Source organism: Fukomys damarensis, unplaced genomic scaffold (assembly GCF_012274545.1).
Source record: "Fukomys damarensis isolate Sample0158 unplaced genomic scaffold, DMR_v1.0_HiC HiC_scaffold_2, whole genome shotgun sequence".
Lineage (NCBI taxonomy): Eukaryota > Metazoa > Chordata > Mammalia > Rodentia > Bathyergidae > Fukomys > Fukomys damarensis.
Genome location: NW_022900914.1, coordinates 41,759,740 through 41,777,003, shown reverse-complemented (window position 1 = coordinate 41,777,003; position 17,264 = coordinate 41,759,740). Strand labels below are relative to the sequence as shown.

The following is a 17,264-nucleotide window of genomic DNA, read 5'->3' as shown; positions in this document are numbered from 1 at the left end:
CCCCTCCGAGGGTCGGAGTGGAGAGTAGGGGCTGAGGGTTACCAGCTCCGGGCTCCCTGTGGATTTTTCCCTCTCACGCCCCCCACCTCCGCGAACATTGAGACTCAGTAGTGCAGTGAGGGGAAGTGACTCAGGGCTGGGCGACGGGGAGGCTTGAAGGTCTTCTTTTGCAGCAGGTGATAGAATGCAGTGCTGTCTTCTAAGCAAGCTGACTTCTTTTTAAGATGCCCTTTTATCCTTTGCCGTCTGTTGCCTGGCGGGGTTTGGGGGCCTGATATTTGGGAAGGGGAATTTCCTTCCTGTGGGTCCCCGGTGAGCTTTGACTATCATAACCCTGATCTGCCAGTGCTGCTGGTGTGCAAGGTGGGTGATACACTTAGACATTTGGCTTTGCTTTCATATACCCATCTTGAAATGGTAAAATGAAAAAAGTTGTGCCTTTAGTGCTGAAATACAAAGGAGAAGGAATATTCTGCTAGGTCTTGGCCCTTTTGAATGTGGTGGATAAACGGGCATTTTTCTGGGTCCTGTTTCTACCTGCACGCATGACCTGGAGGCGTAGTGAGCCGACCGAGGTGTGTTCTGGCCTTGGAGCTCGGGCTTTTGAAGGTTTGGCCACTCTTGGTTGGGTTCCTTGGCTCCATCCCTGGAGAGTGCAAGTCTGGCCTGCCCTTTTTCTCAGCAGCATGTCATCTTTGCATCCTGCCCGGCCTGCTGTCCCGAGCAAAAGGATTTCAGGTGGATCACCAGCAAAAAATGTATCTCCATTCCAGGCTTTATGAGTAAGTTAAACATCAGCCACTCTGCTTAAACCACCTGGTTGAGACCAGACGATGTGAAGACAGGTTCTGGTTTCAGTGAGAGAAACAGAAAGCCTGTGGGGGCCTTGGCCACTGCGGAAGTGGCCTTCTGTGAGTTCTTTGAGTGTGACCGACCTTGGCATCGATAATCAAATGCCTGGGGAGAAAGCAGCGATATGGGCAGTAAATGTCCACCCATCACAGTCATTGTCCCTTATGTTGTTCATTGTTACGTAATGACCCATCTGAAAATTTCCTTTTAAATGTTAGTAGCAGGAAGGATTCTCTTTGAGTTACAGAGCTTGCCATGTTTGCTCTTTTGTTGTTGCTGGGGGTAGTGCACACTAGCAATGCAAAGTACTGTAGCGTTATTACTTGATAATGGTATCCATCTCTTAGCTAGGGTTTTACTAGATTTACTTACCCTTCCACTGTATGAATTTTGATCTTCTATTTTCTCTTTTAATGGTTTTATATTTGAGGTCCCTCGTGTACTTTTTTTTTTTGATACCGAGGATCAAACTCGGGTCCTTGCGCTTGCAAGGCAGGCGGCAGCACCACTGAGCTAAATCCCCAGCCCCCTCGTGTACTTTTTGAAAGTAGGTAGGGTGTGTTACTTATAAAGAGAATTGGTATCAGCACACAGCAATCTGGAGACTTAGGTGTATGTATTTGTACCTTAGCTAAGATTTCTTTTTAGTTTAATAAATTTTATTGTATCCCATTCCTCCCCTCTACCACCCCCCCTTCCGGGGATCAAATTCAAGACCTTGTGCTTATAAGGCAGGCTCTGAGCCACTGAGCTACATCCTCTTCCCTAATAGATTTTTTAGGGGTGGCAGGTGTGGGGGTGTTGCTCATGTTAGGAATCAAATCCAGGGCCTCATGAGCAGGGGAAGCACTCTACCATAGGTTACCCAGCTCCTAAACAGATTTTATTGATATTCTACAATATAGTCAGTGTTTTTATTAATGGTTCAGCTATTTAATTACCTGCTATTTAGCATCAATACAGTAAATCAAGATTTTGCGACTGGTCAACTGTGCTTAATTCCAGAAAATAATATTTATATCCTACTGTTCTTTTTCATTTCAATTCAGAACTATATATGTGCTAATACAGGAAATCTTGTCTGGTTTGGTTGATGGTCCCAGAAATAATTTCCATCCAGAAAAGTCATACACTGACTATTCTTCTTTGATCTCACTCCAGAAAGAAAAGCATCCTGTTAGTGTGATGGTGCACACCTGTAATCCCCAGCACTCCGGATGCTGAGGCAGGAAGCTCCCTTCAAGTTCTAAATTAACTGGAACTTGAGTTCCAGTTCAGCCTGAACTACATAGCTGAGACTGTTATCTCAAAAAACAAACAAAGAGAAGAGAAACGCATCTTAGGATCTACATTGCTACATGTATTTTTCCTTTTATAATTTAAAAAGTTGTGGCTGTAGTAGAATGCTTATGTAGCATGTGCCTAGCCTGGGTTTCATCCCCTGTACCTCATACACACCCTTGTAAAATGTATCAGCAAACTCTTAAGTAGGTTTTTTTGTTTGTTCGTTGAGACAAGGTCTCGTTTTTTGTAGTTCAGACTGGCCTTGAATTCACAGTGAAGCCCAGGCTGGTGTCAAACTTGCAATGATCTTCCTGTGTGCTGGGATTATAAACATGCACCACCACGCTCATCTTGTAAGTAGTCTTTCTTACATAGGAAAGGGAAATTTTTTTTTAATGTTTTCAGTGTGTGCATGTGGGAATCAAATTTAGAACCTTGTGCCTGCCAAGCCACTGAGCTAGCTACATACCTGGTGGGAAAAATTTTTTGACCTTAGAATTTTTTTTGGAGGGGGGTTATTTTGAGACAGGGTCTCACTGACCTGGAACTCACTATATAGCCCTGGTTGGTCTCGAACTCACAGCGATCCTCCTGCCTCAGCCTCTTGAGTGCTGGGATTACTACACCTGGCTGACCTTAGAATTTTATGTATCTCTATAACATTTGATCTTGGCTACAAATGCTTTGGAAATATGGGGCTGCTGTTCTTCTTTCTTTATTTGCACTAGTAGTTAGTTGAACCCAAGACCTTTGCAATGAACTACATTCCTACCTCCCTTTTAAAAAGTTATTTTCTTTTTTTAAGTTTTGAGACAGGGTCTCACTTAAATTGGCCATGCTGAGCTTGGATTTAGAATCCTGCTACCTGGGCCTCCCAGAGTGTTGGGATTATAGGCAGGCCACCATGCTGTCTTCAGCTTTCTCTTTTGTTCTCATGAACTCCTCTCTGTAACCTGCTTCTTGCCAAGAATGGATTTGCACCTTCGCCTTCAGTCACATTTTTTCTTTTGCTCAAAAGTTCTCCATTTTGGGGCTGGGGATTTAGCTCAGTGTTTCCACCACCTGCCTTGCAAGCTCAAGGACCCGCGTTTGATCCCTGGTACCCCCCCACAAAAAAAGTTCTCCCTTTATATAAAAAGGCTTAAATATTTTTGCTGAACTATTTCAAAGACATTACAAGCATCAAGATTCTTATACCTGAATAGTTAAGCTTACTTTTCAAAAGAATGCTTTTCTATGAAACCACAGTACCATTATTGCACTTTACAAAATTAAGAAATAATTCCCTAATGTCCTTAACACTCAGCCTGAATTATCTGAAAAATGTTTTTTGTAACTAGGTACTCAGCCAGAGGCCAAGCAAAATGCAGTTGAAACATATACTTAAAGCGCATAGCTTTGGCTTTTGCTCACTTCGTGATCTAAGGCAAAGTTGCTTACTTGGCTCACCTTGGATTTATGCAGTTGAATAGAGTGAGGATAAATCTTCCCCATTTCCCTGAAGCTGCTGAGACGATTAAATGAGGTAGTTTATGTGAGGGCATAGTCGAGAACCCACTGTGTAACGTGGGCATGCCTTGTGGCTTTGTGCAGCGTTGAGACCATGTCTCACAGACTCTGCTTTTCATCTCCCAGATAGTGACCTGAAGGAGGTGTCTGTCAGATAGTGACCTGAAGGAGGTGTCTGTCACCCATGTAATTTGTGAGGAATCATAAAGTTCATTGCCCAAGACACCAAATGCTTTTTATAGCACTTTAGTGATTTAGTTTCTGTCTTTTTTTTTTTTTTAGTAGCATTTTAGTGATTTAATTTGTTTTTTTGTTTTTTTGTTTTTTTTCTGTTTTTTTGAGACAGGGTTTTAACTATGTAGACCGAATTGCAGTGATTCTCCTGCCTCAGCCTCTTGAGCACTGGGACTAAAGGAATGTACCACCATGCCTGGCCCTTTCTCAGCAGTCTTGTGAGGTAGATGTAATTATTTTTTTATCCCCATTTATAGCTAGGGATACAGGTGGTAGGGGTAAGTAGCTGGGAATTGAGCACCCCGGAAGCCTGGTTAGGAAGAACTCTGTCCCAAACTCCAGGGTCTCACATGTGCTCGCCAAGAGCTCTGTTATGGTACTGAGCTACATCCTGAACTCCAGCCTTAGTTACTCTAGATTCTAGAGCTCCCATCTTTTCTGTCAGTTATGCTGTTAGTTTGTAATTTATCTGAATTGGCTACACTATCATTGCCATGATTTTTCTGAGGTATCTTCCCCAAAGGTGCTGGGAGGTATGAAGGGCTTACAGAGTTAAAGTGAATTTAAATAAATTTGGGGTTGAGTATTCTGGGATCCACTTCAAGATTATGGGGTGGGGTGAATTCAGATGAGTTATTACTAGAGTATTCAATCTGCATTAATTAAAATAACAGTTGTGGGAATAAAACCCAATATGGATCGGATCCATGGTCTTTGCTTAGCTTTAAAAAGGGATATATTTCTGTTCTACACGGCAGACTCTTTTAATGTGGAGTTGACTGCAGAAGTGGAATCTTGGTCTATTCATTAGAGAATCCTGAAAACAAGACAAAACGAAAAAACTTGGACAGACTCAGGGAGCTTGTAAGCCAGGCCCTGTCACTGTGTAAAGTTGGGTGGCTATTGGCGAGGCCACATAATCCACTAGGTAGTTGACGTGTTACTAATCTCCATCTGCTGGTGGCTGTCTGAATTTCTTTCCTGACTGTACAGGTCCCCTCTGCTTTCCAGTTTCTTTAACCAATAAAATACATTAAAAAGTGAAGCCATAGAAATAACCCAAAAAACATTCTTTTTCTAACCTTCTGTAGGTGCAGTTCTGCTTTTTCCCCCAGACAGTTCTGAGCCATTCATTTCAGGGCTGCGGGGGTTGGGGGGCTACTTGACCACCCCAGCCCCACTCTGTAGGTCTAAACTGATGACTCTTTGTAGTGTTTTCCCCGGCACTGTGTGCCATTTCTCACCTTTTGGAGCCAAGCTTAGTACGGGCTAGATTCTGCACTTTTTTTTTCCATTAAGTTTATTAGTACATTTAAAGCAAATAAACAAATAAATGAATAAAGCAAATGATACAGTTGCATTTATCATTGGGATCTTGTACCTTTACATGATATACCTTGGTTCTTGTTTTTTCCCCATACTGGGTAGACTGTATCAGAATATGGCGATTTTTTGGATTTGTATTTACCTCTCGACTTCTTAGCTTTCTAGTTGTTGGCCCCAAACCATTGGATACATTGTGGTTGCTTGATATCCATTGAAGAAAAGAATGGATTTAATTATTTTAAAGTGCTGACTTACTCCTGTGGGATAATGCAGTAATTACAGTCGGGGCATTTAGCTAGTACAGGGTATGTGGAAAACTTCTGAGAAGCTCACCATCTTGTCGGGAGGGCAGGCCCTGTGTATTCTGTGGAATTGGGTGAACTGTAGAACTTAATCTTTGTTTTTGTAGTTGTTGTTCTTGTTGTTTTGGTTTTTTTGAGACAGGGTCTCACTATGTAGTTGAAACTGACCTGGAACTCACTATGTAGTCCAGGCTGGTCTCGAACTCACAGTGATCCTCCTGCCTCCTCAGCCTCCCGAGTGCTGGGATTACAGGCGTGCGTGTGCCCAGCTTGTAGAATTTATTTTATGGGGGATCTGTCGCTGGCAGTTCAAAACCATTTCGATTCCTGGCATTGTTGTGGGAACTGCGAGGTAGAAGATCTTGAGCGTACTACGACGGGGCCTGTGTTTCTGCCTCTGCAGGAGAATCTGCAGAAATCACAATATTAACAGTTTGCAGTGACTGCAGCGTTCTGGTGGAGTCTTAGCACTTGAAACTGGAGACAGCTTTGCTGATGAACTCCAGGATTGGCATAGTTGCTGTGTTACTGACTGAATACAAATGCACAATCCTCAGAAATAGAACAAGTTGATAATAGAGGCAGAGCAGGAAGCTGCTGTGTGTGGTTGTTTGTTTTGGCTCATTTTCTCTTAAGGAAAGTAGGTTTTGTTGTTTTTTTTTAAAGACCCAGTCGTATTGATAAACTTGACCATTTATTCTTAGAAATGTTTCTTTGTATCTATATTTAAGACCAGGATATTGGTAGATTTTAGGCATTTTCTAGCACTTCTGGTTGCTGCTAAGGAGGAGTATTTGGCCTTGTTGTTTGCCGCCCTGAGGAGGCAAGCGGAATAGATAACAGCCTGCCTTCCTCCACGTGAAAATAAGTCAGGCCAGGATTAGTAAAGTACTTTTATTGACTGGCATAGTAGTTAAATAACAAGTGTTTCATAATGATTCGTTTCCCTTTGTCAGGTGATCTTTATCAGCAGAATGTTCACATACGGCCTGCTGCACATGTGCTATCAAATCGTGCTTATGTTATTTATGCTACTTTCAAGATAGGTGTGGTGTGGGGGATGTAGCTCAGTGGTGCTGCACCTAACTGGCAAGCACAAGGTTCTGAGTTTGAACCCTGGTACCAGAAAAAATGCTGGGTGACTGCCCCCCCACCCCCGTACTGAGAATTGATCCAAGGAGCCTTTGCACTGAGTTACACCCCCAGCCCCTTTTGTTATTTTGAGATGAGCTCTCACTAAGTTGCCCCAACAACACTCAAATTTGTAAGTCAGCCACAGCCTCCAGAGTGCTGGGATGAGCACCATGCCCAGCTTCCCCATTGATAGGTAACTATGAATTTCTCTATTTACTTGAACTTAAAGGGTAGAGGTAAAGAAATTGATTTTGACTTCACTAACACTTAATTTGTGATCGGCGAGATTAGAACAAATACAGGCAGCTTCTACTGAAACAATGATTTTTCAAACCTGGTTATGTTCCTTCTTAGGTATATTCTTGTGGTCCATTCATAAATGCTTCCGAGTTAATTATTAGGCTAAGTTCTTTTAATTGTCCTCGTTCATCTGTAGGAACACGTTTGTCTTTTCATTATCACTGCTCATTCCCAGTAGTTTTTGTTTGTTTGGTTTTTTTTTGTTTTTTTTTGAGACAGGGTCTCACTATGTAGTTGAGACTGACCTGGAACTCACTATGTAGCCCAGGCTGGTCTCGAACTCACAGCGACCCCCCTGCCTCAGCCTCCCGAGTGCTGGGATTACAGGCGTGCGCGATCATGTCCGGCCTTGGTTGGTTTTTTTGTTGTTGTTTTTTGATACCAGGATCGACTCGGGTCATTGAGGCAAGGCTTGCAAGGCTTGCAAGGCAGGCGGGGCGGCACCACTGAGCTAAATGCCCAGCCCCAGATTAGCACTGTTTAGTTTGCACTTGCTTCCCACCTGAGACTGCCTAGGGAGACCTCACCCTCTGCCCCTCCGGGTGAGGGAGGATCCCGCTGACCCTTATGCCCTTGTCCTGGCCCATGGCTGAGCACACCATAGGCTTTCTGCAGACATTTATTGATTGCTTGAAGCAAATGTTCATTGAAAAAAATAACATCACTTTTTATAAAAGTTGAATGACTTTTGACATTGTTTACATATCTGAGGTTACTTTTTCAAAACTGACAAGAAGTAGGCTGCCGTAATAGTAGAGGGACAGATGTGGGCTGTGGGGGGTTAGACGCTGTCTGCTTCTGCCCTTTTACCGAGGGACACGGTGTCATAAGCTGTGAACCCTGAATCCCAAAGGAATAGCGTGCACCTGATAGATACGTTGAGAATTCAGTGGACCCCTCTGCTCCAGTGTGTCTCCTGTCACGGAACAGGGCACTGTTTTCCTTTCAGAGTTCACGAGGCAGAGTATCCATAATCTACCTTAGCCTCACAGCCATCTTTTGAGGCAGGAAGCCAGATTCCCGCTTTGTACCTCAGAGAGTGGAAGAGACTTGTACAGGGCTCCTTGGAGAGTTTGTGGGAGGAGAGTGAGTGCCTAGAAGCCCAGGTTCTGCTGCTTCCTGTACTTTCTCATGCCGCCCTGGTAGATATCTCTAGAATAACAGCTCCTTAGTTTTTACACTCATATCAGTAATGCCCTGCTGTCAGCCCTTGTACTCCAGGTCATAGTTGATGATAGTGTTTTTTTTTCCTGGTACAGGATATTGAACTCAGGACCTTGTGTTTGCCAGGTAGGCGCAGCGCCACTAAACTTTATCCCAGCCTTGCTTTTTGAGATTTTTACCTCCCCCTCCCCAGGACTGGGAACTGAACCCAGGGTCTTCACATTGAGCTCTACATCTCCAGCCCCTTTTTATTTTCAAGACAGGATCTCACTAAGCTGCTAAGTTATCTGGTCCTAGCTCAAACTTGTAGTCCTCCTGCTTCAGCCTCCCAGAGTGCTAGGATTACAGGCCTGTACCCCGCAACCCCTGGCTGACTTTTATCGCTTGTTTGCCCCCGACTTTGAGTGTCCCTACCTGTAGAGACATCGTTGGCTCCTTTACCATGCTTGGCCCTTCCCTGATCTGTGGTCTAGAAATCTTATTACCAGCAGCTTTCAAACTGTTACTAAAATAAGTCAGTAAAGTTTGGAGGGGGTGTTTGGGGCTGCAGGTTCTTTTGGAGTAAGTTGGCTTATGACATGTTTTGTCTACTTGTATGCCATGTTGCTGTTTCATTTTATGCTTCCAGCCAGGGAATAAAGTGGATGAGGGTGTGGGAATGAAGATGTTAGTGCTGGGCCAGTTTGATTTAATCGTCAACATCTCAGTAACTTTATTCATGTTACAGGCCTTTTAAAGGCGTATAAATGTAAATAGTCTTAATATAGTTATTAAATCTCTCTCCACTGCCAAAAGATTAAGTCAAATCTGTTTTTTCCCCCTCAAGTTCAAAATTCCACAGCAAATCTGCCCAGCTAGGTTGGGAGGGCGCTGGCCCAACTTCTAGCTTTTGGCTCTGATGGTCAACTTCCCATTGATATGTGTGGACAGCATTCTAGCCAGCTCTGAAGCCTTCACTACGTACCCATTCTTAGTTGTCTTTTTTACAAGGAAAAGTAGGGAATACTACATTGTAGGTGTTGATTTGAAGTTTGAATTGGATTTGAACCTAAATCATAAAGAACTTGAGTTTTAGAATGTACTGCAAAACCATGTGTAAATTACTTCTTTTTACAGTATTGGGGATTGATCTGGGCCTTTGTAGTGAGCTATGTCCTCAGAGTGCCCCCATCCCGTTTTGTGGCAGGGCCTTGTTAAGTCTAAATTGTCTTGGCTGGACTGGAAATTGAATTCTCCTGCTTCAGCCTTCCAGAGTGCTGGGATGACAGACAGACACCAGCCACACCCACCTTTGTGCATAAATTGTTATGTCAGGTAGATGACTTCGAGGACTAGGTGGGAGGTTAAGGAATGACTAGCTTGTTGAATGCCTCCCACATACCATGCATTTTGCAAATGCCTAGTTTCTAATCCACCTAGCGGTGATGCCTTTCAGGAAGTCCTTGCCCTTGGGGAACTAACTTTGTAAGGTGTTAGATACCTGCCGGTGCCTTAGGGGACAAGGACTGTATTATTTTGATGGTTGACTAATTGCTAGAGCTGTTCCCTTTGTTCCCCTCCTTCCCTCTGGCTTCCTGGAATCTGTGGCTAGCCGGAAGGGCCATCAGCCTCGGGCCTCTCAGATCTGCATAGGTGAAACTTCAAGGGGAGCTTTAAAGACTCTGGCTCTGGCCAGACTCCCTGACCAGCAAGTAAGAAGAGAGAGTTCGTTCGTGTGTGTGTGTGTGGGGGGGGTACATACATGTGTGTGTGCACCCCTGGGTGGAGTATTGCAGCAGCAGTCAGTGTCTACATACTACAGGTGAGGAAGGTATTCTGAGACATTAGATGTCTTGCCCGAGGTCACAGGACAGACAGCCCTAGTTATTTTTCCTCCATGTCCTTGACTTGAGGACATTGTATGTCCTAACGGGCCTCTGCTCTCTTGTATAACAGTGTTGTGTGTATTGCTTGATTTATATTACTATTAAGCAAATGAAGTTGGACTTCACTTAAGAGTCGTGCAAACACTTCCAAACTGTGAGGTGAAATTTCTTTGCATTCTTCTTGAGCTCCATGGAGCAGAGAACCAGAGTCCAGTGAGATGGCCTTTGTTTTAAAAGGAGAACAAGCCCCTGAGTACTGATGGTGAGAGCAGAATGGGTAACAAACCATGCTGTTCACCAGACCCTGTATTTTGGAGCCCAGCAGTTCTCCTGAGAAAGGGCTTCTTAAACTCGAACTTGAATAGGGATTGGCTGGGGAAATCTGGTAAGATGAGAATCTTGGTTCAGTAACTGGGCCTGAGATTATAATTTTTTTAACCAGTGTAGTTTGATTTTAGATAGGCATGACCAGGAAGATTCTTTCTTTTCCTTGGGGCTTAAAAAAAAGTTCTTGGTGAAAGCCAGGAGGCCCAAGAAATCCCTCACTTAGTTATGTGAAGTCCGCAAATTGGAATGTCTTAATAGTCAAGCTGGCATTGTACACCTTCCAAACAAGTTAGTCGTGTATGCAAAGCTTGCTGCCCTGGGAAGCAGGCAAGCTCAGCCCTACAAAAAATTACAGGAAGTAATTAAACAGAGAAGGTCAGAGAAAGAGGAAGTACTTGTGTTGTTTCTGATGCAAATGGCATTGTTTTTATTGGGGATCAAGATGATGATGTTTAAGTCTCCTGGAATGTGACTGCTTGGGGATTTGATTGTATTTAAATTGCCACCCTTTAAGTTTATTCTTTTAGACAGCAATCTAGTTAGGAAATGAATTGCTTTTTAGGTCTTATCAGGAATCCCCACGTGCCTAAACCAAAGTCTTAAAGTGAGAGTTGCTTATAGCTTGGCAAATTGCACTTAAATGGAGTGAATGTCAAGACTATTAAAGGTTAATTTTAGGTGTCTGGAGTTCTCCTTAATTCTCCTGATTAAACACTTTAACATAATAGTTTCCTTAATTGGAATAATGATGGAATATTAGCATGCATATTAAACCATTTACTCAAATTTGAATAGGGTTAAAATGCAAATTATCCGTCACTTGTCAGCTCATACTCTTCAGAGATAATACCTGGTGAGAAACGGGAAAGAGATGGGAATATGAATTGAAATAGGACCTTGTACTTGAGGCAGCATTGCAGGGAGAGCCAAGAATAGACCAGAGGACCGAAATAAGGGAGAAACCCTTTGTTTCCCCAAAAAGTGATACTAAAAATACGAAGATCCTGTTAATAACAGGAGGTAGGTATAGTGGGACCTTCTGGCTTTGTTCATTAACCTGTCATGTTTTTCTTTCAGAGACGCATGGGTAAGGCTTACCCTGCTCAGTGTTTAGATACCTCAGTCTGTAAGCCTTGAACAGTGTGGTTCTTAAACCCCTGTGTGTGTTGTTCGTGAACCAGTATGCAGTGGCACTCGTAAATATGTACTATCCCCTTTGAGTGTAGGTAGCCACATTTATAGAACAATAAAATGCAACCTCATTAAAATACTACTGAATTCTTAGTTGATGTGTGTCATATAGTTCTTCTCAGTTCAGTTAAGAAAAAGCAACTGTCATCCCTGGGTAGGGCCTGGTCCCTGGAGTTTGTCCTTTTTAAGTCCTTACATGTAGAAAGTTAGGAACCAGCCTTCACACTCTGGAGTGGATTGCATGGAAAATCTGCAGAAAACCGGAGGTAAGTTTAGGTGGAGGTAGATGAGGAGTTGAAAATGAGTCTCCACTTCCTCCCCAGAGACTAGATATGAAGTTAGGTTTCTCATTAAAAGAAGGAAAAGCTGGGGGGAATGAATCATCTTTCTTCTGGCCCTATTCCCGTCTCTACTCTAGAAGTCGGCATTTATCTGCATATCTGATATGTTGCACTGCATAACTCTTCGGTAAGAGAGGAACAGAGGATGACCTCAACACTTAAAGCTCTTGAGTGGATTCCAGACAGCAGAGAAGATGGGTGCTTGGTTGCCATGGGTGGTAGTGCTGGAACCGAGGAAATTTAGATCCCCACCCCTGTGGTACTAACCTGCTGTGTGGCCCTCTGCACGAATGACAGGGGACCATCCCTGTACTCAGTTTTCAGTCTAAAATCGAAGGGTTGAATAATAACATAATACCGAAGTATTTTTCTGGTTGCAAATGTTGTAAGGAGACTTCACATTTACAAAAAAATACAAACTTCCCCCTTTTGTCTCACTTAAACAGAAACTATCTTTCCCTCAAATTCTTCCTAAGTAGGAAATACGAGTTTTTGTTCTTACTTGTTTTTAATGAAGAAAAGTATAAAGAAGAAACTAAAATGTTTGTCGCTATACTACCTAGGGGAAAGCTCACTTTCTGCCAGGTGAATAGTTTCAGAGGACTCAGCCAAAGACAGGCGTGGCATTTGAGCGGAAGTGTAGGTCCGGCAAGATGGGGAAGTAGGGGGGTCCCAGTTCCAAACTGACAGAGACACTGCACCTCCAACTTTGTGCTGGGTTAGGCCAGAGAGAGTCAGTCAAGTCCACTGAGACTAACTTTAGGTGGGGATACTGAGGGTCCTGGTGCTTCAGAACAGAACTACTAAGACTTTTAAAGCAAAGAGATGAAGTGATTAAGTTGATAAAATCGAGCTGCTACAGGCCAGACTGGAGCCATGGAGGCCACTCCTAATTATGTCTCTGACATCTGGGCAGGTCTTTTCTGTCTGACACCAATTCAACGCAGGGAGCCTAGATGTAGAAACTTGCATTCTAGAGAAGTTGACGTTATAATAATTGGAAGGTGGTCAAAGAGACTGCGGTAGAACAAAATTAAGCAACTCTCTTTGTAACCCAAGGGAGGTTTTCTGGTTTTGTTTCATTTTAAGTATTGTCACTTGTCATAACACCCATCAGTTGACACTGCCCTAGCGAAGTGGCAGGTACATTGCCCTCTCACTAGAGTAAAATGCTTGCAACATTTTAGAATGGAGAGTATCTTAGGGAAATAAAAACACAACTCCTTTTTGTAATACATAAATTGCAGTCTGGAGAGATCTAGTAAGTAACACAGGGTTACATAGCTACCAGTAGTTGGTGGTTTGGGTTATGTCATCTCATTTTGGTTCCATTCCTGTGTGGGGTTCTGTGGTTAAACATTTGTGACGTTCACTGCCCCTGTGTTGTTAAACCTTAGCAGACAGGAAGAAGATGGTGGAGGCCTGGACAATTCAGACCAGCATGGCCCCCGTGGATGTGGACATCAGCACTGAGGAGATGCTAGCCTGGGGTTACAGCTGTGCAAGGGAGAGGGAATGAGCTTCCCAAGAGCTGGTCCTGTGTGATGGACCTTAGGGACAGGAGGTCCTGGGGTATGACCCCATGGGTAGTGTTGGGAGTGGAGTTAGGGAAGGGGCGGCAGCTCTACATCCTAGGAGAGAGGTGAGCCTTGTGATGAGAGGCACATGTAAAGTTCCCAGGCTTTTGCACCTGAGCACCAGAAAAAAAGAGTTAATGGGACATTAGCTTTGCTTTTTCATTCTCCTTGGCCTCCTTGGCTTCTGTTCTGCCCATGTGTTTGCTTTTGAAGTTACCTGCCAAGGTGGTGTGGTCATAGCAGGAAGTAATATCTCATCTGCAGGTCTCCTGGGGGGGCAGTGGATGGAAGGGTGGCAGTTTGGGAACATTTTTGTGAGAAGTTAGTGCACTTAAAAGCCAACAGATGTTCTTATAGCAAGGATAGGGAAGGAGTTGACCTGCAAGTCACCTAAGGAGAGTTGGGTTTTTTGCTTATTTGGGGTTTTCTTTAGAGACAGAGTCTCCCTGTGTAGTTCTGGCTATCCTTGAATTCACTGTGTTCCCAGGGTGGCCTCAAACTCGTGGTGATCCTTTTGCCTTAGCCTCCAGGGTGCTAGGATTACAAGCATGGGCCACCACACTCAGCATATGGAGTGTGTTTTATGGTAGCTTTTACTCTTTAAATTTTTACAAGGTTACCCGCCCATGCTTTCAGTCCAGGTAAGGTTGGAGTTATCTATCCTCTCTACAGAATCACACTGCTAGTAAGTGTCATGGCAAAGGGCCTGTAAAAACCTTGGCTTGAGGAAGGGTGATTATCCCCAAACCAAGACCTTGTCCTTCAGAGGTCCATCAGACAGCCCGGGAGGACACCCCACTGCACAGTGGTGAGACTTGATCTGTTTCCCAGTCCTGCTTTGAAATTATATTTTTCAGTCAGGACTCCCCTTGAAAATAGAGGTCCATACTACTTGTATCAGATAGGAAACTTCGGTTTTCAAAATATTTCCTTCTCTCTGGCATCTAGCCCCTCCCACATTGTTTCTCAAGTTTAAGCCTCATTAGAAGCAGGGTGTTCTTTCTCATAAAGGGTCCCTTTTGAGCCCAAACACCACCTGCAGATTCCCCCTTCCCCATCCTCTAGTTCCAGATCAAGCGGTAGGTATATCAGCAGTCAGGAGAATGAGACAGGTGGCCCACCACCACCCCTTCCCTGGGCCCTGTGTGGGTTGGAGCAGCCCGAAGTGGACCTACTCTCAGCAAAGGCAGTTCCCCAGGATAACAACAGGAGGCTCCGAGGTCTGGCAGCAGAGCCGGGTGGCTTAAGGATGCTACAGGGGAAACAGCCCCATCTTTCCACACTCTTGACCTTCCTCATCCATAGCCCAGTTGAACTGTTCTGAGTTAGTATTTTTAAAATCTGGGAGACTCTAATATGACTCTTAGACTGTAACACCCAAATGAACCCAATCTGGACAGTATTGACCAGGGAGCATGGGAATTTTTAAGGATCCTCTTGATTGTCCACTGCCCATGAATTGATCCTGTAATACCTGTGATGGTATTCAAAAGGTGACAAGAATCCTTATCAGTTGGCCAGCAATTTAGCTCAGTGGTTCCACCGCCTGCTTCTTCTCAAGTGCAAGGTCCCAAGTTGGATCCCCCGCACCAAAAAAAAAACAAACAAACAAAAAACCGGAATCCCTATCAGTGGTCCTTTGTTCTTCACATTTCAAGGTAGATAACAGATGACCCTCGAAGAATATACCAGGTTGATGAAACAGGTTAACGATCATACAGACAGTAAAAATAAACTCTATGGATCCAAAAATCATACTTTTAAAATTTTTTATTTTTTCCAAACAATCTTTTAAAATAAAAAAGCAAGCTATAAAGCACATGAAAAAAAAAATCACAGCTCAGGCTGGGGATTTAGCTCAGTGGTGTTGCCTCCTGCCTTGAAAGCACAAAGCCCTGAGTTCGATCCCCAGTACGGGGAGGGGGGGAATCACAGCTGCCCAAAATTACAACTGTTTTTTATTAATTTTTTTAAAAAGTTTGGCTGAAACTTTAAAAGCCCTATTAATTTTTTTCAGAAGTTTTTGTTGGTGATGTAACACAGATGCCTTTAGGATATGAATTTAGTGATTTTAATGGTTAAAGTAGTAAATATAGGGGTTTTTGTTTTTTTTTGTTGTTGTTTTTTGTTTTTTTTACTTTTTGGAGACAGAGTTCCTTGTGTAGTTTATGCTGGCTCACTTTGTATCCCAGACTGCCCTTGAACTCCTGGCGACCCTCCTGCCTCCTGCCTCATTTTCCCAACTACTGGGATTACAGATATGCACCCCTACACCCGGTATGCTTTCCTCCTCTCCTCTCCCCTCTTTTCCCCTCCTTTTTGGTGCCTGCGATCAAACTCAGGATCTTGCATTTGCCAGGCAGGGACAAGCTACCTCCCCAGCCCTCCTCTTTCTTTCTTTCTTTCTTTTTTTTTTTTTTTAAAGAATGGGGCCAATAATTTTTACAGGAAACGAAGAGTAGTTCTAGAATTTGATTTTTTTAACAACTTTCTTTAAACATGCTTTTACCTAGAAATGAAAATACATTGACTTAAAACAGATGTCTCTAACAAAAGCTGATGCCGGGTAATAAGACTATAGCTTGTCATCCACAAATGTGGCACTGCGTGGAAATGTCTTATCAGAAAATGTGAAGGGGGGCCGGGGATTTAGCTTAGTGGTTCTGCCACCCGCCTTGCAAGCACAAGGTCCCGAGTTTGATCTCCAGTACCAAAATACAAAAAAAAGAAAATGTGAAGGGCACACTTAAAAGTGAGACAAGTTTTGCATTGTATTGTGAATGTACTTAATGCTACTGAATTGTAAGCTTAAAATGGTTAAATGGTACGTTTTAATGTATATTTTATCACATTTAAAAATTTTAATGGAACAGAATCAATTAATAAGTTGACAGGAACTCAAGAAACTTCTTTGCCAAAAGATGAAATCCTGAACATCGCCATCTTGGCTGGAGCCCTTGGGAACCATTTCCATCCCTGCTGTCTGTCAGATTTGCAGCACCCGGTCTATCCCTACCTCGTTCCCTGGGCTCCTCTTCTCTACCCTACCCCTAACTTTAGCTTCCTTCGCAGAGGTTTTGTTTTTGTTAATGTTGTTTGTTTGTTTTTTGGTATGGGGGGATTGAACTCAGGTTCTTGCACTTGCAAGGCAAAATCCACAGCCCTGCAGAGGTTTGAGGTAGATGAATTTAGAGGTTCAGCCAGTATTGCTGGTGTGTCTCATCTCCTCCATAAGGTTCTCCCAGTTCAGTGAGTGAGGGAGCTTCTTTACCACCTCACAGCCTTGGTGAGCAGCTGGACTGTGATCGGTGGGGTTCCCGGACATGCAGAGACCAAGGCTGAAGGTGGCATCTCCACGGTGACAGCTGACTGCCAGCACTTCCTTCCGCAGAGGCGCACTTCTCCGGGGCAGTAAGAACGACAGCGTCCCAATTGTTACCATCACTATCCACTATTGTGTGAGTGGCGATGTGGAAAAGTGTGCTACTCACATGTGTGAAAACTAACCAAGCAAGTCGGCTCCTCTTCACCCCTGTTTCGAATGTGGAACTCATAATCTGGCAGATGGTTTAAAATTATTTAATTCATTCAGCCAGGCATGAATTAATGGTTCCCTGAGATGCCGGCACACTGGGAGGCTGAGGGTGTAGAATCACAAGTTCAAGCCCAGCCCAGGCACCTTAGTGACTCAATAAGACCCTGTCTCAAAATTTAAAACATAATAAAAATCACTTAATTCAAACAAACCTATGTAGAGTGAGTGCATGATGCAGTTCACCCTTATGCAAAAGCAACTTGAGAATGCAAGGTCCCCACTTTTTTTAATGGCTTGACATTTCCCTCTACAAGTGGTTTTAC

At 43.6% G+C, this 17,264-nt stretch overlaps 1 protein-coding gene across 3 annotated transcripts in view; it reads left to right on the top strand.

Annotated features, from left to right (window-relative positions):
* The window catches only part of Spred2 (sprouty related EVH1 domain containing 2), a 130,413-nt gene that overhangs the window by 1,465 nt on the left and 111,684 nt on the right, over nucleotides 1-17,264 (top strand). The window contains exon 2 of one of the 3 annotated variants that reach the window (XM_033764409.1): nucleotides 683-782. The exons of the other annotated variants lie outside the window; for them this stretch is intronic. Within the exon in view, the coding sequence (XP_033620300.1) occupies nucleotides 757-782 (26 nt within the window). The 5' untranslated portion in view covers nucleotides 683-756. The remainder of the gene's footprint in view (nucleotides 1-682; nucleotides 783-17,264) is intronic. 3 annotated transcript variants of the gene reach the window in all.